At 42.5% G+C, this 23,493-nt stretch overlaps 1 protein-coding gene across 2 annotated transcripts in view; it reads left to right on the plus strand.

Annotated features, from left to right (window-relative positions):
• hsd17b4 (hydroxysteroid (17-beta) dehydrogenase 4) overlaps positions 1 to 23,493 on the plus strand; it is a 220,068-nt gene that overhangs the window by 127,944 nt on the left and 68,631 nt on the right. For both annotated transcript variants that reach the window (XM_068029896.1, XM_068029897.1), the window contains exons 18-20: positions 1,728 to 1,797; positions 14,278 to 14,384; positions 15,077 to 15,163. In XM_068029896.1, the coding sequence (XP_067885997.1) occupies positions 1,728 to 1,797; positions 14,278 to 14,384; positions 15,077 to 15,163 (264 nt within the window). The remainder of the gene's footprint in view (positions 1 to 1,727; positions 1,798 to 14,277; positions 14,385 to 15,076; positions 15,164 to 23,493) is intronic.

The following is a 23,493-nucleotide window of genomic DNA, read 5'->3' on the forward strand; positions in this document are numbered from 1 at the left end:
CATCTGTACTCCTCAAATTTTCATATCCATCAAACTTTGCATTTCATGTACATCAAACATTAAATAACATCATACAAAATACTGCAGATGCTGGAAATCTGAAATAAAAACAGAATATGCTGGAAATACTCAGCATTTTTGGAAAGAGAACCCGAATAGATAGTTCTGGTCAATGGCTCATCAGAAAAGGTAATTGATCTGAAACATTGGGTTTGATTTTTAGCCCCCACCAGGGCTGGGATTGGAGGTGGGTGGGAGCTAAAAATAGCTCCGCTGGCCTGCGTGCTGGTTCCCCTGCTCCATCCCACCCCTGGGCTACTTTGGCGGAATCAGGATGGGGGGATGTGGCTGTCTAAGGATCACTTAAGGCCAGTTAAAGGCCGTCGACTGGGATGTTCCAGTTGGCGTCCAGATTCCTGGAGGCGGCCTCTCAGCAGCAGACCGGGGGCCAGCGCTCCATGCAGGCCAAGAGGCCCTCCCTGCCTGCCAAGGTGCTGCAGCAGTCACAGGCCGTCCTGTAGAGGGGTTCCCTCACAACCCTCCTGCCCAACCACAGTGGTGGCCTGGCTGCTAAACCCATTTTTTAATTTAAATTTGAAAAATGTTGGAGAGAGGGCACCTCCATTTTGAAGCACCCTCTCTTTCACTTAACTGCCATCACAGCCTGTTGCTGCTGTCAAACTAGAAGGCCTCTGATTGGACCTCCAGCTTTGACAGCCCACCCTCTGGCCTTTAATTGGCTACCCAGGGAAAATTACAATGGGTGATTGTTTCCCACACAGTGCAGGCTTCCGACCCACTTTTGAGCCTGATGGTGGGTTCAGACAAAATCCTGCCCATTAGCTCTGTTTCTCTTTCCATAGATGCTGCCAGACCTGCTGAGGATTTACAGCATTTTCTGTTTAATCTATTTGTTTTTATTTTGATTCAAAAATCCTGCTACAGTTCTCAGAAGGTTGCTACACAAGAGGGTTGCTTCAGCATGCCCAGCAGGAAATAATTTGCAGGAAATGGTGGGTGCACATCCTAGGGTTTTCTTCCCATTAATATTAATAATGGGAAAATCATGGATTTTGGGCCAGTGAGTTCCCAGGATGTACTTATACCCTGCATTCACAGATCTCCTTAGGGTATGTGGAATCACAATCCTTCAAAAACCTCAATGGTAATGTTCAATATTTAAATAATTAATAATCTATGCTACCTTTAATAATCTCCAGTTTTATATACTGGACTAGTAGTAGATTTTTTTTTTACAGCAGCAATTTGTAACATTTAATTGTTAATTTTAACAGTTAATTAAAAGACATTTATTTCATAAACATGAATGTTATCTTCACTGTTTATTGATCAATAAGTTGTATTTATAATGTAGGAAAAGTTGATGAAGTTCTGATAAAGGAATGAGAAATAAGGAAGGAAACAGTTTGAAAAGTTAACTGACATGGTAGACAAATTTAACTCCTCCATATCAAGCTGTCAGTAGATTTCTCTAATTTTGATATCTAATTTAAAAAAATGTGCTCAAACTAAAGATAGAATTCTGGCAGTGGTCAGCACTTTATTTTGTTGGTTGCATAGTTTAAAACATAAATATTACAGGCTAATGGTTTAAACAGAGTTGCAAATGTTACTGTGTAGGCATATATGATCTACATTGTGATTATCATCAAAATGTATATTGTATTCTGTTAACTTATAGTAAGGCCATGTTTCCCCTTGTACAGGCTGCTCTGTATCGACTGAATGGAGACTGGAACCCCTTGCATATTGATCCAAATTTTGCAGCTTTCGGAGGTAATAGATTGGTGAATTAAAATGAGAAATATTTTTTATCAAGAGATGTTTTGCTTACTGATTTTCTTCTGTGTTGGGAAGTAGAGAATTATGATGAAACTAAGGTCATTCATTAATAAGGGTTCTCATACTCATGCTCTTATTTGACCTAAATAATCTTATTCTTTATCTACCCAGTCGTAGTCAAAGAATCACCTGCAATGATTTCTCTTCCTCCTCCTGGTGTCCTCCAAGGATCTGTTCCTTGCCCCCCTCCTGTTCCTCATTTGCATAATGCACCTGGCTACATAATCCAAAAACACAACAGCACACTGTACACTGATAGCACCTAGCTCTACCTCAACATCACCTTCACTGTTGCTAATTTTTTTTATTCTTTCATGGGATGTGGGCTACGCTGGCAAGGCCAGAATTTGTTGCTCATCCCTAATTGCCCTGGAACTAAGTGGCTTGCTAGGCCATTTCAGAAGGCAGTTAAGAGTCAGCCACATTGCTGTAGGTCAGGAGTCACATGTAGGCCAGACCAGGTAAAGATGGCCGTTTTCATTCCCTAAAGGACATTAATGAACAAGATGGATTTTTTTTATGACAATCGATGACCGTTTCATGGCACCATTACTGAGACTAACTTTCAAATCTCGGTTTCTATTAATTAATTGAAGTTTTATTATTTAATTGAATTGAAATTCTGCCAGCTGCCATGTGGGATTCAAACCTGTGTCCCCAGGACATTCGCCCAGGCCTCTGGATTACTAGTCTGTACAGTGGGCACCCCCAGGCATGCGGAAAGGCCGGCAGCTATTGACACGTCCCCAGCATGTCCGCTTGCCACGGGTAAAATATTCATGGAGGTGGGCGAATGCCGTTAAGTGGCCACTTAAGGGCCTCTTGGCCTGGGGCGGGCATTTCCCCCGCCTCCTCCCCACCCCCCCCTGCCCCCCATCGACTGCTGTAAAGTTGGCCTGCTGGGGCAGCGTAAAATTCAGCCCAATGTTTCAGGTCTGTCACATAAATACAGTAAATACTACGTGGTACATCTGTGTGAGGGAGGAATAGATATAGAGTCCAGTTTTGCAGGCACTGATTCAAACAAATTGCTCTGTCCTGGGTAGTATCAAGTTCAGTTTTTTCATTTGTGGGATGTGGGTGTCGCTGACGAGGCTATTACCCATCCCTAATTGCACTTGAGAAGATGGTGCTGAGCTGAATTTTTGAACCACTGCAATCCTTGGGGTGTAGATAATCATTTGTCCTTAAAAGCCTAACATCAGGAGTTGGGAAAAAGCTGCAATCTATTATTAAGGAAGTCTTAATGCACTTAGAAAAGCACAGTATGATTAAAACAAGTCAACATGGTTTTACGAAAGGGAAATCCTGTTTGACAAATTTGAGAGTTTTTTGAGCACGTAACTAGTAGGGTAGATAAAGGGGACCCAGTAGATGTTGTATACCTGGATTTCCAAAAGGAGTTCGACAAGGTGCCACACAAAAGTTTAATTGGCAAGAGAAGGGCTCATGGAGTTGTGGGTAATATGTTAGCATGGTTAGGTGATTGGTTAATGGATAGGAAGCAACGAGTGGACATAAACGGGGCATTTTCAAATTGGCAGGCAGTAAATAGTAGAGTGTTGTAAGGATCAGTGCTGGGGCCTCAGCTATTTACAATCTATATTAATGATTTAGATGAAAACACAAAAATATAAATAAGTTTGCTGATGATACAAGATAGGTACAAAGATAAGCTGTGGGGAAGACATAGGCTGCAAAGAGATATAGACAGGTTAAGTGAATGGGCAACAAGGTGGCACATGGAGTATAATGTAGGGAAGTGTGAAATTATGCACTTTGGTCGTCAGAATAGAAAAGCAGAATATTTTTTAAAAGGTGTGAAACTTGTAAGTGTCGATGTTCGAGACTTGGGTGTGCTTGTGCAAGGAACGCAGAAAGTTAATATGCCGATCCAGCAAGCAATTAGGAAGGCAAATGGCATGTTGGCCTTTTATTGCAAGGGGATTGGAGTAAAGGAATAAGGAAGTTTTGTACAGGGTTTTGGTGAGACCTCATTTGGAATATTGTGTGTAGTTTTGGTCTCCACGTTTCCGAAAGGATATACTTGCACTGGAGGCAGTGCAATAAAGACTCACTAGATTGGTCCCTGGGATGAGGAGTTGTCCTATGATGAGAGACTACATAAATTGGGCCTGTATTCTCGAGTTCAGAGAATGAGAGGTAATCTCATTGAAACATATAAGATTCTGAAGAGCCTGGATAGGGTAGACCCTAAGAGATTATTTCCGCTGGTCAGGGAATCAAAAACACGGGGGCACAGTCTCAGGATAAGGGGCTGATTATTTAGGACTGAGATGAGAAATTAATTCATTCAAAGGGTTGTGAATCTTTGGAATTCTCTACCCAAGAGGGTTGTGGATGCTGCATCATTGAATACATTTGAGGCTAGGATAGACAGATATTTGGTGTCTCAGGGAATCGAGGGATATGGTGAGCGGGCGGGAAAGTGGAGTTGAATAATAAGATCAGCCATGATTGTTTTGAATGGCGGAGCAGGCTCAATGTGCCATTTGGTCTACACCTGCTCCTATTTCTTGTGTTCTTGTGTGTACACCCACAGTTAGGCAGGGAGTTCCAGGATTTTGACCCAGCGACAGTGAAGGAACGGTGATATAGTTCCAAATTAGGATGGTGTGTGGCTTGGAGGAGAACTTGGTGGTGGTGTTCCCATGCATCTGCTGCCCTTGTCCTTCTAGGTTATAGAGGTTGCAGGTTTGGAGGGTGCTGTCAAAGGAGCCTTGGTGAGTTGCTGCAGTGCATCATGTATATGGTATACCCTGCTGCCACTGAGCGTTGGTGAAGGGAGTGAATGTTGAAGGTGGTGGATGGGGTGCCAATCAAGCGGCTGCTTTGTCCTGGATGATATAGAGCTTCTTGAGTGTTGTTGGAGCTGCACCCATCAAGGAAAGTAGAGAGTATTCCATCACACTCCTGACTTGTGCCTTGTAGATGGTGGACGGGCATTGGGGAGATAGGAGGTGAGTTACTTGCTGCAGAATTCCCAGCCTCTGACCTGCTCTTGTAGCCACAGTATGTATATGGATGTCCCAGTTCAGTTTCTGGTCAATAGTAACTCCCAGGATGTTGATAGTGGGGGATTCAGTCATGATAATGCCATTGAATGTCATGGGGAGATGACTAGATTCTGTCTCTTTGAGATGGTCATTGCCTGGCACTTGTGTGGCACAAATGTTATTTGCCATTTATCAGCCCAAACCTGGATGTTGTCCAGGTCTTGCTGCATCTGGACAGGGAATGCCTCAGTATCTGAGGAATTGCGAATGGTGCTGAACATTGTACAATCATCAGTGAACATCCCTACTTCTGATGTTATGATGGAGGAAAGGTCATTGATGAAGAGCTGAAGATGGTTAGGCCGAGAACACTTGCCTGGGGAACTTCACAAGTGTTGTTGCAGATGCGTCCATCCAGGCAAGTAATGATCCCTGAAGGTACCAGGACATTGGTAGGGTGGTTAAGAAGGCATACAGAATCTTTTCCTTTATTAGTCGAGGTATAGAATATAAGAGCAGGGAGGTTATGCTGGAACAGTATAACTCATTGGTTAGGCCACAACTTGAGTGCTGTGTGCAGTTCTGGTCACCTCATTACAGAAAGGATGTAATTGCACTGGCAAGGGAACAGAGGAGATTTACAAGGATGTTGCCAGGACTGGAAAAATGCAGCTATGAGGAGAGATTGGGTAAGCTGGGGTTGTTCTCATTGGAACAGAGAAGGCTGAGGAGAGATCTGATTGAAATGTCCAAAATTTGAGGGGCCTGGAAAGAGTGGAGGTGAAAAGGGTTTATTCACCTGAGCAGAGGGGCCAGTGACTAGGGGGCATAGATTTAGTGAGTGGTAGAAACATGAGAGGGGAGTTGAGGAAAAGGTTTTTCACCCAGAGGGTGGTGGGGGTCTGGAACGCACTGCCTGAAAGGGTAATTGAGGCAGAAACCCTCAACTCATTCAAAAGGAGTTTGGATACGCACCTCAAGTGCCGTAATCTGCAGGGCTATGGACCAAATGCTGGAAGGTGGGGTTAGAATAAGTGGATTGTAGTTCGGCCGGCACAGACACGATGGGCTTAAAGTTTCTATGATTCTATGAGTTGAACTTTGTAGGTAGTGGAGAGACTTTGATAGGTCAGAAGGTAAGCTACTAGTCACAGAATACACATCCGTTGCCCTGCTCTTGTAGCGCCTGTGTTGAAATGGCTGATCCAGTCAGATTCTGGTCACTGGTGAGCCCAAGATGTTGGTAGGAAACTCGAGGATGAGGATGCTTTTGAAGGTTAATAGCAAATACATTTGCTTTCACTTATTCAGTCGTTGCTTAGCAGTTATGCAGCACACCTGTTACCTGTCGCTTGTCAGTGTGTTATCCTGCTGCAGACTAGGAATGGAAAATGCTGCAGATACTTGGTATTTAAGGCGGCATCCATTAAAAAAAAAAGGGACAATTGAGGTTTCAGATACATAGGAACATAGGAGCTAGAGTAGGCCATTCAGCCCTTTGAGCCTGCTCCGCCATTCTAGATCATGGCTCATCATCTACCTCATTGCCGTATTCCCATATTATCCCCATATCCCTTGATGTCATTAACAACTAGAAATTTAGCGATCTCTGTCTTGAACTTACTCAGTGACTGAGCTTCCACCATGCAGAGTATTGCAAACAAAACATTTCCTTAAACTCCTTCCTGCTGAAGGTTAACATAGACTGCTTCATTAGCAGAGGAGTTGTTAATGGAGCTGAACGCTAGAATCGTCAGTAAACAGCTGCATTCCTGACCTTATGATGAAGTGGAAGCTATTGAATCAGCTGAAATGATTCAACTAAAGATGCTTCCATGTGGATCTCTTGCAGCAGTTTCCTGAAACTCTGGTGGCTGGTGTCCAGCAACCATAACCATCACACTCTGCCTCCTATAAGGACTCCATTCCATTCTCCCAGTTTCTCCGTCTCCATCACATCTGCTCTGATGATGCTACCTTCCACGACAGTGCTTCTGATATGTCTTCCTTTTTCCTTAACCGAGGATTCCCCCCACCCACCACCCCCCCCCCCCCCCCACTGTGGTTGACAGGGATCTCAACCGTGTCCGTCCCATTTCCCGCACCTCTACCCTCACCCCTTCCCCTCCCTCCCAGGACCGTGACCGGGTTCCCCTTCTCACTTTCCACCCCAGCAGCCTCCACATCCAAAGTATCATCCTCCGCCACTTCCGCCACATCCAGTGTGATGCCACTACCAAACGCATCTTCCCCTCCCTTCCCCTGTCAGCATTCCGAAGGGATCGTTCCCTCTGCGACACCCTGGTCCACTCCTCCATTACCCCCACCACCTCGTCCCCTTCCCATGGCACCTTCCCCTGCAATCGTCATACCTACCCATTTACCTCCTCTCTCCTCACTATCCAAGGCCCCAAACACTCCTTTCAGGTGAAGCAGAAATTTACTTGTACTGCTTTCAATGTAGTATACTGTATTCGCTGCTCACAATGTGGTCTCCTCTACATTGGGGAGACCAAACACGGACTGGGTGACCGCTTTGCGGAACACCTCCGCTCAGTCTGTAAACATGACCCCAAGCTTCCGGTTGCTGGGCATTTCAACAGCCCCCCCCCCCCCCCCCCCCCGGCTTTCATGCTCACATTTCTGTCCTGGGATTGTTGCAGTGTTCCAACGAACATCAACACAAGCTCGAGGAACAGCATCTCATTTACCATTTAGGCATGCTACAGCCTGCCGGACTGAACATTGAATTCAATAATTTCAGAGCATGACGATGCCACCCCTTTTTATGTTTTGTTATTTTTTTCTTTTTTATTTGGTTATTTTATTTTAGGTTTTTTAGTGTGTTTAGTTTGTTTCTACTGTGCCTCCCCACTGTTTCTGTTTTTTTAAAAATGTTTTAATGTTGTGCTTGGAGTGCTTTGTGCTTTACTGTCTATTCACACCCTCTCTGTACTAACGCTTTGTCTTTCAGCACACCATTAACATACCGTTTGCCTTTGTTCCATGACCTTCTGGTCAGTTATTCTCTGTGAGCTTGTCCTATCAACACCTCTTTTGTTATCTCTTGCCCCAACCCCTGCTTTACTTGTTTAAAATATTTTACATTTCTAATATTTGTCAGTTCTGAAGAAGGGTCACTAACCTGAAACGTTAACTCTGCTTCTCTCTCCACAAATGCTGCCAGACCTGCTGAGTATTTCCAGCATTTCTTGTTTTTATTTCAGATTTCCAGCTTCTGCAGTATTTTGCTTTTATTTATAACCATAACCATCTTGCTATGTGTCTGGTATGTTCCAGCCTCTACAGCGTTTTTCCTTTTGGATTTCAATTTTACTGGGGCTTCTTAGCGTCATGCTTGGGTGAATACTCCATGACGTTAAGGGCAGCTGTTCTCACCTCTCCTCTGACATTTGGCTGTCACATTCTGCTGTGACTTTGCAAAACAAAAACTTTGATAAAATTAGAAGAATAAAAATGAATATTATATGTTTTGGTTAAAATTAGGGTGCAATTTTAGCATTTTTTCTGTCTTTCTTGCTGTTAAATAGTTACTGTGTGTTTTATTTGAAACAAGAGGTACAAAGAAAAGTCTGAAAACTAATCACTGAGCTAAATATTTTACTTGTGTCAAATTTTTAAAATTTGTTCTTGGGGTGTGAGCACTGCTGGCAAGGCCAGCATTTATTGCCCTTACCTAACTGCCCTTGAGAAGGTGGTGGTGAGCCACCTTGAACTGCTGCAGTCCATGTGGTGTAAGTACACCCACTATTTGTTTTAATTTTATGTTGAAAAATTCCGTTAACAGTCAGAATAGGGAAAAAGACATTTGGGCAGACAGGTATTTCCATTCGACAAAAAATAAATATGGTGGCTGATCATCCTATAAGGCAGCAGGGAGATGTAAATAATGATTATTGTAATTAGAACCTGAGTAACTTGTCTTTTTTTTGGTGTGTGGAAGATGAGATACAATAAATGGTACAGACTGCACTAGATTTATCATCTTGTGTCGAAAGAGGTATGCAGAATCAAATCTCATAATGTTTGCAAAAACTGAAATTTCAGGCTGTGAGTCCCAACATGATTGCTCTGTACCAGACTGTACATTTATTGCTAAAAGCTTGGATTCCTTTTCTTGAGTAGGAGAAAATGTCAGTTTTTTTTTTGTGTATTTATAGGAGCAGTAGTTAGTATTGAAAGCACTTTCCCTTCAACTTTGTAAGAACTATGGGGTAAATTTTCAGTTCTCCCGCCCAGTGAAAGTTAGATGTTGATTGGTGGACAATGGCCTACCCGTCGTTGCTGCTGTCACTGTGGTCAGTGATGTTTCCCCCCCGCCCCCCTAGACTTACCACTGGTCAGCTGGGGTGACCTAAGTCGGGCAGTAGACCCATTTAAAATTCAAATCAGAGTCCTGTGGCGTACTATGGTGAATTAGTTCAACTTATTCAGTCTTAACTAGATAGGTTAATCATATTAAGTTTCTGCTAGCATAGTTAGTTAGAGAAAATCAGAGTTATTGTAGCAATCTGTATAATAAAAAGGAAGGTGGACAGCTTACTCGTGTTATAAATTGAGAGACTTGAGTATGAGAAGGTCACAAAACAGTTGTTTTTCCGTCAACTTGGCTCAGTTGGTGCCAGTCTTGGTAGGAGTGAATATTGCACAGTCCTTGTGGAGACTAAATCTGGTCTTCACACTTAAGACATCTTCCATCATGTCATGTCATACCACCACCATGCTAAGTGATGTCGATTGAGAACTGATCTAACAGCTTAAACTGGATATCCATGAGGTGCTGTGGGCCATAATCAACAGTGGAACAGTATACCACCACAACCTGTAAAATCATGACCAGGTTTATCCCTCACTCCTGCATCAAACCAATTCAACCCTAGTTGTAGAGCAGCATGCTGGGAGCAGGCCATACTCATGAAACTACAGCACCAGACTACATGCATGCTGAATAACAAAAGTAGCATGCTACAAACAGCTAAGCAGTCCAACAACTAATGGATCAGGTCAAAGCTGTGCAGTACAGCCACATCTAGTCACAAATGGTAGTGGACAATTAAATGACTAATGGGAGGAGGAGGCTCCGAGAATATCCCCATCCTCAATGATGGTGGGACCCAGAGTGTCAGAGGCTGAAATATTTGCGATTGTCTTCACAGGAATTTTGAATGTATGATCTTTCTCTGCCTTCTCCTGAGGTCCACTCGATCACAGATGCCACTCTTCAGTCTCCTCAGTTCACTTCATTTGAAATACACTGCCTGAGATTGTGGTGGAGGAGGGTTCAATGGAAGCATTAAAAAGGGAATTATTGTTATATGAAAAGGAAGCATGTGCAGAGTTATGGGGAGAAGGCGGGGGAATGGAACTGAGTGAATTGCTCTTTCAGAGAGCCGGTGCAGATGTGGTGGGCTGAATGGCCTCCTTCTGCACTGTAACGATTCTGTGAAGAAACAGCTGGGTGCACTAGACACAGCTGTTGTACTGAAGACCTATGCTCCAGAACTAACAGCACCCTAGCTAGGCTGTTCCCATACAATTTGGATGATTGTGCAGCCACAAAAAGCAGGATGAATCCAATCTGGTTGGAATACAACCCTATCGACCTACTCCCAATCATCAGCAGAGTGATAGATGGAGTTGTCAACAGTGCTATTAAGCGGCAGTTACTCACCAGTAATCTCTCTGTTGCTCAGTTTGGGATTCGTCAGAACCACTCTGCTCCAGACATTGACAGCCTTGATCCAAACATGGTAATAACAGCTGAATTTGAGTTGAAGCGAAAGAGGTTGCTCTTGGTATCAAGGCAGCATTCACCTCTCAAGCAACAGCATAAAATTCAAATCGTCTATTCACTTGCTGTTTGTAGGGCCTGCTGTGAGCAAATTGGCTTCTGAATGTGCCTATGTAATAACAGTGATTCTGTGTCAGAAATAATCCATTGGTTATATGAGGATGTGATGAGAGAATTTCAGAGCATGGGAGCTAGACAGCTGAAGGAACATGTGCCAATGATGAGGCAAAGGATGCATAAAAGAATGGAGTTGGAGTAATTTATGTTCTGAAGATTGTAGAGCTGGAGAAGTTGGAGTTAAGGAGGTGAGGCCATGCACATGAGGATGAGAATTTTAGATTTGAGGCATTGATGGACTGGGCGCAGATGTAGGTTCGCAAGCACAAGGTGATGGGTGAGTGGGACTTTGTGTAAGATGGAGGAAGCAATTTGGAGAAAGCAGAGTTTTGGATGAGCTGAAGTTCATGGAGGATGGGAGATCAGCCAGGACAACATTGCAATAGTTGGGCTGGATTTACTGGAGGTCCCCACCCCGAGACGGGCTAGGTGGTGGTGGGGCCCATAAAATTGCGACGGGGTGCAGAGGGCCCGTCACCTTCCTGTCACAATATGATGAAATCGGGGGTGGGAAAGGCCAGAAATGGCCTTCCTGCCCAGAGGCCAATTAAGGCCCTTAAATGGTCAATCACTTAGCAACGTGAGGGCCTCTTCCCGCAGCCACTGGAATTAAGCCAATGGTCAGTGGGGGGAGGGCCTTTTCCATGGGGAGGTCGCCCAGTGACAGGAGGCGACCTCCCTGTGGGCTTGAGGGTTGTGGGGGGTGGGGCTTCCGCCATGGGCCATCTATGGCACACGGTGGGCCCCTGCCGACAAATCCCACCCATAACAGGCCGCCCCCGCCATCCAATTGCCCACACTCCGACCCCCATCGCTGGGGCCTGCCGGATTGGCCCCGGGGACCCCATCTCACTTATTTCTCTGAGTCCCCAGTGCCAGGTCTGCTCCCAGGCCTCCTGTAGTACCTGCGGAGGTCACTGTTCCCAGTGGTACTGCCGATACTACTGAGCTGCCGGCCCTCAGGCTGGCAGCTCTTGGAGGTGGGATTCCTGTCCTTAAAGGATGGGAATCCTGGCGCCGGGCACTTATGTAGCTAAGCGCCATAGAAGCGGGTTGGGGGGATCCCAAAAGACCGAGGTGGGGTTTCCCTCGCCTTTTCAGCTCGATGCCGGAGGCCCTGCTGACATGACTAAATTGAGTCTGCTGTGTGTGGAGGAGACAAAGACATGGATGAGATTTTCTATGGCAGATAAGCTGAGGGTGGTGAAAGTTGTTACTTCAGTGGGAATTGACTATCTTTGTGATGGTGAGTATATGGAACTACTAAAGCAATTGTAGCTTATGGCATCTTCTGTGAACAATATACAGAATATGTTTTATTCAAATTAAGTTGATTCAGTTTCATATTCTGCCTGTTATTGATAAAATATTAACTTTGAAGATTTGTAATGGGTTTTAGGAGGCATGTAAATTCAGGATGTGCAATGGCTGTTTGGTATAACAGACTAAAATAGCATCTAATATAGGTACATGTAATCTTATCCTGTTTGCTTTCCACTGTTTAAACTATTGAGCAACAAAATATGCAATACAAATGTTGAATTTCCTTCATACAGCGCAAGATTAATGTTTCTGTGCCGTTTCCGCCACTTCCAGCATAACACCTATGTATATAGAGAGTGATAAACCTCTTGATTTTGCATAGGGTTAGAACAGTAATTTGGTTGGAAATGAAATGACATTTGATCATTTGCACTGTATTTGAATCATTTGGTGCACTTGACATTTTGGTAATGAGTGAGTACTGAAAAAGAGTGAATTATATATACCAACACTTAATAAATAAGAATTTGAAAATGTTTGATCCGTCACATTGCTAGCATTTTCTTAAATGTACCATGCATTTAAGCAAGTAAGCTTTGCTTGGTAAAGAAAATTAAAGCTGATTGTTGGATTGAGTTCATCAGCTACTTGTGATTTGGACCAGTGCTTAGCCTCAGGATTGCATTTTTGCAATAACTGATTTGATCTATACAAATATTGATAGTTAATTTCTAACCAGAGGTTTAGCTGTCCAACAGTACTACTTGGTGAACTGTTGTATAGGCTTTCAAAACCTAACAACTTGTACATGAAATGGAAATTACTTACTGAAAAGCAATGATTTATTGAAATGGAAATGAATCATCATATTTTGAAAGAAAATTGAAGTGATTGGTGAATCACTTGGTCAGTAGCTCTTATTTGGTATACTGCTGTACAGTAAATACTTCTGATGTGGTTCACATTCATGATGACACAGAATGGAAGTTGATGCACGTCAGTTGCAAAATGTGATCTGATCAACAACAGTAACAACTTGCATTTATATGGTGACTTAAATATAGTAAAACATCCCAAGGTACTTCACAGGAGTGTAATCAGGGCAAAAATAGATTGACACCAAGCCAAAGAAGGAGATACTAGGGCAGTTGACAAAAAATTGGTCAAGCAGGCAGGTTTTAAGGATGGAGAGAGGTGGAGAAGTTTGGGAGGGAGTGTCAGAGCTTGAAACTTTGACAGCCATGCCTTTAGCTGTCTATGGTGGGATGAAGGAAGTCGGGGATGTGGAAGAATCCATAATTTGAGAGACGCAGGGACCTTGGTTGTAGGATTGGAGGAGGAGGCTGGGCAGGGCTATGGTCATAGGCCTTTATTCAGAGCTGTTTTTCAGCTTTTTTTTGGTAAATTATATGCTTGCTTTTCTGAGACTTGGAGGTAGGCCTCTATGTACTAGTAATCCTTTACTCCAAACTTTATTTTAAAATGTAAAATAAAAGCACAACAATTCTGGAAATGCTCAGAAGGTCAGACAGCATCTGTGGAAGAAGGAAGAAAAGTTAATTCAGGCATGGTCAGAATATTTTAAAAATGTGTTTTACCAGTATTTATATCCACTTAGTCATATTGTATTTCTTAATGATCACTAAGCACTTTCTGCAACTAATTTTCTACACCATTGGAATCATATAGCTATTGATTTAAATTATGACAAAGGATTTAGAATCTGATAAGTGATCATTGAGATGCACTGTTTTAACTTTTTTTTACAATAATTGCTTTGAGTTCCTGATTGGTGTCAATCTAAGGATGAAATACTGTCGTGTTTCATAGAATTCTTTTCTTAACCTTATTTGTTTCAGCTTGGACAGAAACCCATTTTAAAGAATTATCATACATGTAAAATTTGGGAGTTTAAAAATACATCTCCAGCTCCCACATAAGATTCCATATAATTGTGGAAATTGTATGCATATGTAACTTAAGGAAGGCCAAAAATAACCTGGCAAAACACTTTAGCAAAAGGCCTCCTTGAAGCTGATATTTACCAGAATGGAAAACAGTAACCAGCCAAAAATTAAGGTGAAGAATCTGAAGCTGGCTCTATACCTGGGGCACTAGCTAACAGTTAGATAATATATGTTAGATTTTTGAAATACTTACAGAATGATTAAAAAATAATTTAAAGTAACTTTTTCTTCTTTAAAGGGTTCAAAAAGCCTATTCTGCATGGGTTGTGTTCCATGGGGTTTGCTGCACGGCATGTCTTGAAGCAGTATGCAAATAACGATGTGACAAAATTCAAAGCTATCAAGGTACAAATATATTAAATTTTATATTCAGTTATCCACAGAGCACTGGATTAGTTGTGCATTTAGATCATGGGTGTAATTTTTATTCATTATGTTTATTAAATATTATGAGGGACTGTGGGATTAGAGCACTTTTCATTTGTGGGTTAACATCCAGGCCAGTGTGATGGGACCTAAAAGCACCTTATGCTGCAGGGCAGAACGTTTTGCCACCTATCTCAACCGTTGGTTCCACGATTGCCACCTTGAGTTAAAAACGGGGCTTATGTTTAGTATGTTAGTGGTTGTTAATGCTGAATAATTTGCATTCAGTTTGCATGTTTACAATAAAAACATTGCTTGTATGAAATTGTACTTAATTACTAAAACTTGTAGGGTATGCTAAATAAGCTGTGTATCACCATTGTGTATAAAGATGATAAAGAAAGTTGCTGTTCCTTTTACATCAACTTAATAGTGTATCAACATAGTTTGCTGTGTCATCAATAATTTAGAACTAAATCTTTGTATATATCTTCCCTTTTGAGCATTTTTGTGATGAGTTATACATATGCATGGAAGTTGATCGTTATTGGAGAATTTGTTGCACTTAATTGAAATCACTTGGTCATAAGTTTTTTTCATGATCTATGGGATATGAGGTAGTGACAATGATGGATCTGTTGCATTTATAAAGTAATATTATTTTAATACAGGTTCGTTTTGCAAAGCCAGTTATTCCAGGACAAACAATAGAAACTGAAATGTGGAAAGATGGAAACCTCATCCATCTTCAGGCAAAGGTCAGGACTTAATTCTGCATTACTGAAATGATTATTACAATACTTTCATATTATAGACAATATAAGGAATAATCAAGTTTCCTATGTGGCATTTTCCTGGATTTGGTTATGGTAGCCTAGTGATGTGGCACTGGACTAGAAGACTACTTATTCAAAAAGCAAGCCAGGACTTACTCTTCTGTTAAGCCCTCTACCCCAGAGACATAATCATGGAAAATACCTGAGCACCAACTGCAGTAAAAACTAGGATTACGGGTTTCTGTGTGATAACATGAAAATAAAACATGAACTTCTGGTACCTTTGGTAGGAAAAAGGATGTAACTCACTGTATTCAGAGGGTTGCTGTGCCAGTGGTTCTCAAACATGTTTGGTTGAAGGACCCCTTTTGAAATGCATTAGTAATCACAGACGCCGCCCCCCCCCCCCCCCCCATTGAAATTATAATGCACGCAGCACAAATGTTTGTTATCACATCAATGAAAATAAATTGATAGGCACAGTAATTAGTAAATTTAACCTATACTGTACGCACTGACACTTTAGCCACTTCAGTGAATTCTGTTTTTATTCGTTCATGGGATGTGGGCATCGCAGGCAGCCATCATTTATAGCCCGTTCCAGTTTTCAACACACAGTCAGGAGACAACCAGATAGTTATTCATGTTGTAAATCTCCCTGGCTCTCGGTGCTCTCCCACATATGACGTCCTAACTCCGCTTGTGCCTCGCACCAAGCATGCCTCCAGTTGCTGCTCATCCGCTTACTCTGGAACACTTTTTCATGTAATTGATTGAAGGACTATAGATAAAAGCAGCTAAGCTGAAGATCCCTGGAAAGTCTTTGCAAACCCCAGGGGTCCATGGACCCCAGTTTGTGAACCACAGGTTTATGCAACGACAGCATGTTGTATGAGCGAATTAATTATATAACTTGGGCACTATTTATCCACTCAGCTTATTTTTTAAAAAATCCATAAACAATGCTTTTCAACATCTATATGTGTGCGCTTGTATACAAGTCTAGTCTGTAGCGTGTGCTGTAACTCTCCAGGAACCAATCAAAAAAACTTTTTTCCAAGTTCTTGCAAGTCTGTACATCCCCCTGCATCAGCACTGTGTAATCCCAGAGTCACCATGGGTAGTGCCATGGGAAATTTGTAGGTATTTATCTCCCGCGTATGCTAAAATAGTTGTGCGTTTACAGCTCCCTTTAAATGGACAGTAATGAAAATCTTTACGAATATTTAGTCTTGAAGAAAAATTTTCACATTGTTTTATACTTAAAAGTAGGTAAGCTAAGATGGACTAAATGTCTGTGGCTAGGTACTTTGAAAGTCAGTCAGTACTGTAGATGACGGCACAGACTCGGTGGGCCGAAGGGCCTGTTTCAGTGCTGTATCTCTAAATAAAATTACAGGAAGACATTAATAAACATACAGAATGGGCATATAATTGACAAATGAATTTCAACATGCATAACTGTATTTTAGTAAGAAAAATGTGTTCACACATGACTTTGAAAATAAGAAACTAAATGGAGTAGAGGAGCAAGGGGATCTGGCAGTATAAATATACAAATATACATGAAAAGCAGCCATGCAGATTAGTAAGGCCATAAGAAAAGCAAACCAAATATTAGGGTTTATTTCTAGAGGGATAGAATTGAAAAGTAGGGAAGTTATGCTAAAGCTGTATTGAACCTTGGTTAGATCACACTTAGAATACTGTATACAATTCTGATCGCCATATTATTTTAAAAAAATAGAGGCACTGTCGAGATGCAAAAATTATTTTTAAGGATGATGCCAGAACTGCGAGGTTATACCCATCAGGAAAGGTTGAACAGGCTGGTGTCTTTTTTTCCCCCTCAAAGAGAAGGCTGGGGGATAGCCTAATAGAGGTCTTTAAAATTATGAGAGGTTGTGTAAAGTAGATGCAGAGGGGGGAATTTTCCCAGGTGGGTGTGCGTGCATGTGGGAAATGCAGTCCCCAGAAATGATGTCGGGCCTGGATCCTTACATCTCACCCTCTTCTGGATTTCACCTGGGCAAGATTGAAGGTGAATGGGGAACCCCTGTGCAGCTATCTGGTAAGGCATTTAAAAGTTATACTGGATCATTAAGTACTGTTTTAACCTTTTAATTCTAGCTTTAACAGTCAGGGCACCTGTTTCCCGATCGGTCAGCAGCTTCCAGGGTGAATGTGGCGCGTGCACAGCAGTGATTGCTTCTTCAGTGAAACTGCCAAGCTAGTAAGGCTTTGGTCAGTGAAACTGAAGAGCTCTATCCATGCCCAGATGAGAGGCTGCTGCTCATAGCACTTCTTTGTAGAGTGTGCTTTCGCTGCTTGACAGGTGATTCTTGGAAGGCATTTTACTTATCTTGCACTTCACTGACCTCTAGCTGCACTTCCCTGCTTTCAGCCTTTACCATGCATGGGGGCAGCTTATACAGTTGTACCTTACACGTCTGCTGAGGGGCAAGACGAGAAGCAACACCAATACCACCACCAACAGCAGCTCCCTTCTCCTCAGCCCTTCTCATGCAGCTCCACATGGCAGAAGGAATGGACACAGAGATCAAACTGGAAGGTGGCCAGGACCACTAACACAGGGTCTAGAGGCAGAGGATCAGCTCACTCGATATGTGAGCATCAGTGTCACAGGAGGCTCAGACTTTCATGGCAGGTTGTTGCTGACATCTGCAGCCTCTTGGAATAAGACCTCCTTTCCCATTGACCAGGTAGGCATGCGTTGCCACTGGCCACCAAGGTGCCGATCACTGGAGGGCCACCCGCACTGCAACCCTGCACCCCCCCCCCCACCACCTGCGCCACAGGTGTCTGCCTCTTCCTGAGGTTGTGTACTCTCTTCTGCTGCAAGGAGAGAAAGCAGAGAGTTATGAGTATTAGAAATGGCTTGTGTGGAGAGGAGGGAAGGTCAACATTTCTGTAGAGTGACTTTGAGGCATGAGTTGAAAAGGACAATAGGATGAGGGTGAGTGTATGTGTGTTGGCTGCTGAGATGGGGATCTGAGGAGATGTCTAACGAGAGAAGAATGAGTGCAGCTGCAAGACATGTTGTTCTGAGGTATGCTGTGCAGAAGAATGCTTGGAGAGCCGGTGTATGGAGCTTAGCACCTAAAAGCATTATGCAACTCACCTTTTCCACCCTCCTGAGGTCCTGGATCCTCTTGGTGCACTGTATCCAGGTTGTACGGACCACATTTCCGCTGCTGACTTCCTCAGCTACTTCCATGGGTGCCTGCTTATTTGGAGAGGCTGTCCTCTTCCTCCTGTCCTTGGAAAAGAGCACCTTACTGCAGCCCCTGATATTCTGCAGCAGGACCTCCAGATAAGAGTGAGAGACAGGGGTGGGCTTGGTGGGCAGCCTTACCAGGTCTCATCTCCATTCCTGTGGTTGCTGCATCCTCAAAAATCCATGTCCATTTGAAATGTTGTAAACCATGCCATGGCCCCTTTAATTAGAAATCCTTCCTTTGACAGATCCAGAACGTCATCATGCTTGCCCTCCCTGATTGATTGGGGATTCAGAAGGTGGGGTGCTCATGTTTGTGGCTCAGTTAAAGAGTCTCAGCAAAGCATGCAACTTAATCAAATGGGTTCCCAGCTGCTATTGGTCCCACCACTTTGGCAGGGGAGAAGCTTAGAAAATTCGAAAACCCAGAGGAAGTGTTTCCACTTATAGGAAAGAGCAGAACTGGACATCATCAATATGATAGTTAACAAGAAATCGAATGGGAAATTGAGAAGAAATTTCTTTACCTAGAGAGTGGTGAGAATGTGGTTCCCATGACCACAGGTAGTAGTTGCAGTGAAATAGTATGGATACATTTAAGGGGAGGCAAGACAAGATTGAGGGAGAAGGGAAAAGAGGGCCATATGCTGATAGATAGATGGGGGAAGGGTGTGAGTGGACTGTAAATGCTAGCATAGATTGCTTGGGCCAAAAGGCCTGTTTTTGTGCTGTATATTCTATGTGATTCTATGTAATATGACATTTTTGGGCTTGCTGTTCATGATTTCCTGTCCACTGGATGGAAAATAGCAAACAGCAGGTTCTTGATGTTTGTGGGCTCCAGAGATTTACTGTATGCCATCTTTTTGATGAAGATTACAAATGCAAATTCTGGAATCTCTCGTAGTACAAATGTTAAGTTAGGTTTTTCAGGATGAAGTTAGCTTCATTTTTTTTAACCAGACATGGATATATATTATTCCTCACTCAATAAGCCAGATCTGTAGAACTACCCAAACTAAAGAAACCAAATAAAATTAAATAATTTTTCCTTAATAAGTTGTTGCTTTTGAATGGTAGTAATCTATTTGTTTCAAATAGCTGTCCACTTTTTCCTTAATGTTGTTGACTATTTGGCATGTCAGGCCCATACTGGGTTTCTGTGAGAGCAATTTAGCTAGTTCCACTGCCCCGCCCTTCTCCTGTAGCCCTACAATTTTTTCTTTGCATGTGCTATCCAATCCCCTTTTGAAAACCACAATTGAATTTACCTCTGGCACTTGTTCAGGCAGTGCATTCCAGATCCTAACCATCCACTGTTTTATTAAAAAAAAAAAGTTTTCCTCATATCACCTTTGGTCCTTTTGCCAAACACATTAAATTGGTGTCCTCTGATTCTTGAACCTTCTCCAATGGGAACATTTTCACTCTTATCTACTCTGTCTAGACCAGTACTGATTTTAAGCACCTCTATCAAATCTCCTTTCCTCCTCTTTTCTAAGGAGAAATGCCCCATCTTCTTTCAGAATTTTAGAATACAGCAAAGGAGGACGAAGAAACTGATAAAGAAAGGGAGAATAGAATATGAATGTAAGTTAGCAAAAAATATAAAAAGGGATGTAAAAGTTTCTATAGGTATGTAAAAGGAAACATTTGGCTAAGACAAATGTGGATCCATTCCAGGCAGAGTCAGGAGAATTTATAATGGGGAATAGAGAAATGGCCGAGAAGCTAAATGATTACTTTGTGTCTCTCTTCACTGAGGAAGATACAAGAAATCTCCCAGAATTAGAGATCCAAGGGATCGGGGGAATGAGGAATTGAAGGAAATTAGTATTAGTAAGAAGGTTGTATTGGAGAAATTAATGGGGCTGAAAGTTGTTTAGTCCCCAAGAGCTGATATTCTACATCCCAGAGTGTTGAAAGAGGTAGCTATGGAGATAATGGATGCGTTGGTGATCATCTTCCAAAATTCTATAGATTCTGGAGCAGTTCCTGCAGATTGGAAAGTCACAAATGTCACCCCACTATTTAGAAGGGAGGGAGAGAGAAAACAGGGGATTACAGACCTGTTAGCCTTACAACAGTCATTGGGAAAATGCAAGAATCTATTCTAAAGGATGTGATAAATGGACACTTGTATAATAAAGATCTGATTGGGCAGAATCAACATGGATTTATGAATGGGAAATCATGTTTGATGGACATGTTGGAGTTTCTTGAGGATGTTACTAACAGAATTGATAAAGCGGAGTTGATGGACGTGGTATACTTGGATTTTCAAAAGGCCTTTGATAATGTCCCCCACAAGAGGTTGGTTAGCAAAATTAAAGCACATGGGATAGGAGGTAATGTACTGGCATGGATTAAGGATTGGTTAACAGGCAGAAAACAGAGAGTAGGAATAAATGGGTCATTCTCGCCTTGACAGGTTGTGACTAGTGGGGTACCGCAGGGATCGGTGCTTGGGCCCCAACTGTTCACAATATATATCATTGATTTGGATGTGGAGACCAAATGTTGTTATTTCCAAGTTCATGGAAGACACAAAACTAGGTGGGAATGTCTGTTGTGAGGAAGATGCAAAGTGGCTTCAAAGGGATTTGGAAAGACTTCGTGAGTGGGCAAGCATGTGGCAGAAGGAATATAATGTGGAAAAATGTGAGGTTATCCACTGTAGTAGGAGGAACAGATGTGCGGAGTATTTCTTGAATAGTAAAAGATTAGAAAGTGTAGATGTACAAAGGGACCTTGGTGTCCTTGTCAATAAGTCACTGAAAGCTAACATGCAGGTGCAGCAAGCAATTCAGAAGGCTAATGGTAAGTTAGCCTTTATCGCAAAAGGATTTGAATACAGGAGTAGGAGTCTTGCTTCAATTGGTTCGACCCCACCTGGAGTACTGTGTGCAGTTTTGGCCCCCTTACCTTAGGAAGGATATTGTTGCCATCGTCGGAGTGCAATGAAAGTTCACCAGACTTGTTCCCGGGATGGCGGGACTGTCCTATGAAGAGAGATTGGGGAAACTGGGCCTGTATTCACGAGACTTTCAAAGACCGAGAGGTGATCTCATTGAAAACGGCAAAATACTTAAAGGATAGACAGGGTAGATGCAGGTAAGATGTTTCCCCTGGTTGGAGAGTCTAGAACCAGGGGAGACAATTTCAAAATAAGGGGGAAGCCACTTAGGATAGAGATGAGGAGAAATTTCTTTACTCAGACGATTGTGAATCTTTGGAATTCTCTATCCCGGAGGGCTGTGGAAGCTCAGCCATTGAGTATGTTTAAAGCAGAAATTGACAGATTTCTAAATACTAATGACATAAAGGGCTATGGGGATAGTGTGGGAAAAAGACATTGAAGTGGATGATCAGCCATGATTGTATTGAATGGCGGAGCAGGCTGAATGGCCTACTCCTGCTTCTATGTTCCTATGTTCTTCAATCTATCTTCGTAACTAACCTCTTTCACCCTTGGAACCCCACACGTAAATCTTTTCTGCACCCTTTCTAAAGCCTTCGTATTATGGGTATGGTAATGTTACTGGACTAGTAATCCAGAGGCCCAGATTAATGCTCTAAAGACATGAATTCAAACCCACCATGGCAGCTAAGGAATTTAAATTCAATTAATAAATCTGTGATAAAAAGCTGGTCTCATAAATAATCATGAAAGTACCAAATAGTTATAAACAAAACCCCCCATAAACCCAGCTGGTTCACTAATGTCCTTTGGGGAGGTAATTTGCCATTCTTACCTGGTCTGGCCTACATGTGACTCCAGATTCAGCAATGTAGTTGACTCTTAACTGTCCTCTGAAGTAGCCACAAAGTTGTATGAAACCACTACTGAGAAAAGCATTGTGGGTGTTCCTACACCACACGGACTGCAGCGCTTCAAGAAGGAGGCTCACCATCACCTTCTCAAGGGCAATCAGAAATGGACAATAAATGCTCGCCTTGCTTGCAACACTCACATCCCAAGAACTAATTCAGAAAATCTTGCCTAAAATGGGGTGCCCAGAATTGGACACATTACTCCAGTTGAGGCCGAACCAGTATGTTGTAAAGGTTCATCATAACTTGCATTCTTTTGTATCTTTTATGCCTTTTTCACCACTTTCACAACCTGTCCTTCCAACTTCAACGATTTGTGCACATGTAACCCCAGACCTCTCTGTTCCTGTACCCCCTTTGGAATTGTACCCTTTATTTTATATTGCCTTTCCTCATTCTTCCTACCAAAATGTACTGCTTCACACTTCTCTGCATTAAATTTCATTTGCCACGTGTCTGCCTGTTCCACCAGCATGTCTGTGTACTTTTCCTTCTCACAGTTCACAATACTTGCAAGTTTTGTGTCATCTGCAAATTTTGAGATTGTGCCCTGTACACCCAAGTCTAAGTCTTTAATATTTATCAAGAAAAGCTGTGGTCCAAGCACTGACCTCTGGGGAACCCCACTGTACACCTTTTTCCAGACCGAGAAACAATCGTTCACCTCTACACTTGCTTCCTGACACTTGGCCAACTTCATATCCATGCTGCCACTGTCCCTTTTATTCCATGTACTTCAATTTTGCTGGTAAGCTTATGATATGTCACTCTGTCAAATGCCGTTTGGAAGATTGTATACACCACATCAATAGGATTACCGTAGTCAACGCTCTCTGTTTATTTAGCAAAAAACTCAATCAATTTAGTTAAACAACAAATCCTTGTTGGCTTTCCTTAATGAACCCACAACTGTTAATGTCCTGGATTATTGTTTCTAAAAGCTTTCCCACTACCAAGATTAAACAGACTAGCCTATTTTTGATGGATTTGTCCTTGCACCCTATTTTGAACAAGGGTGTAACATTTGCAATTCTCCAACCCTGTGACGCACACCACCCCGGTGTCGAAGAAGGATTGGAAAATTATGGCCAAAATCTCCACACTTTCTACCCTTACTTCCCTCAGCATCCTCTGATGCATCCTATCCAGTCTTGGTGACTTATCAACTTTTAAGTACGGCCAGCCTTTCTAATACCCCTTTATCAATTTTTAGCCCAACAGTATTTCAATTACCTCCTCT

Source organism: Heterodontus francisci, chromosome 4, assembly GCF_036365525.1.
Source record: "Heterodontus francisci isolate sHetFra1 chromosome 4, sHetFra1.hap1, whole genome shotgun sequence".
Taxonomy (NCBI): Eukaryota; Metazoa; Chordata; class Chondrichthyes; order Heterodontiformes; family Heterodontidae; genus Heterodontus; species Heterodontus francisci.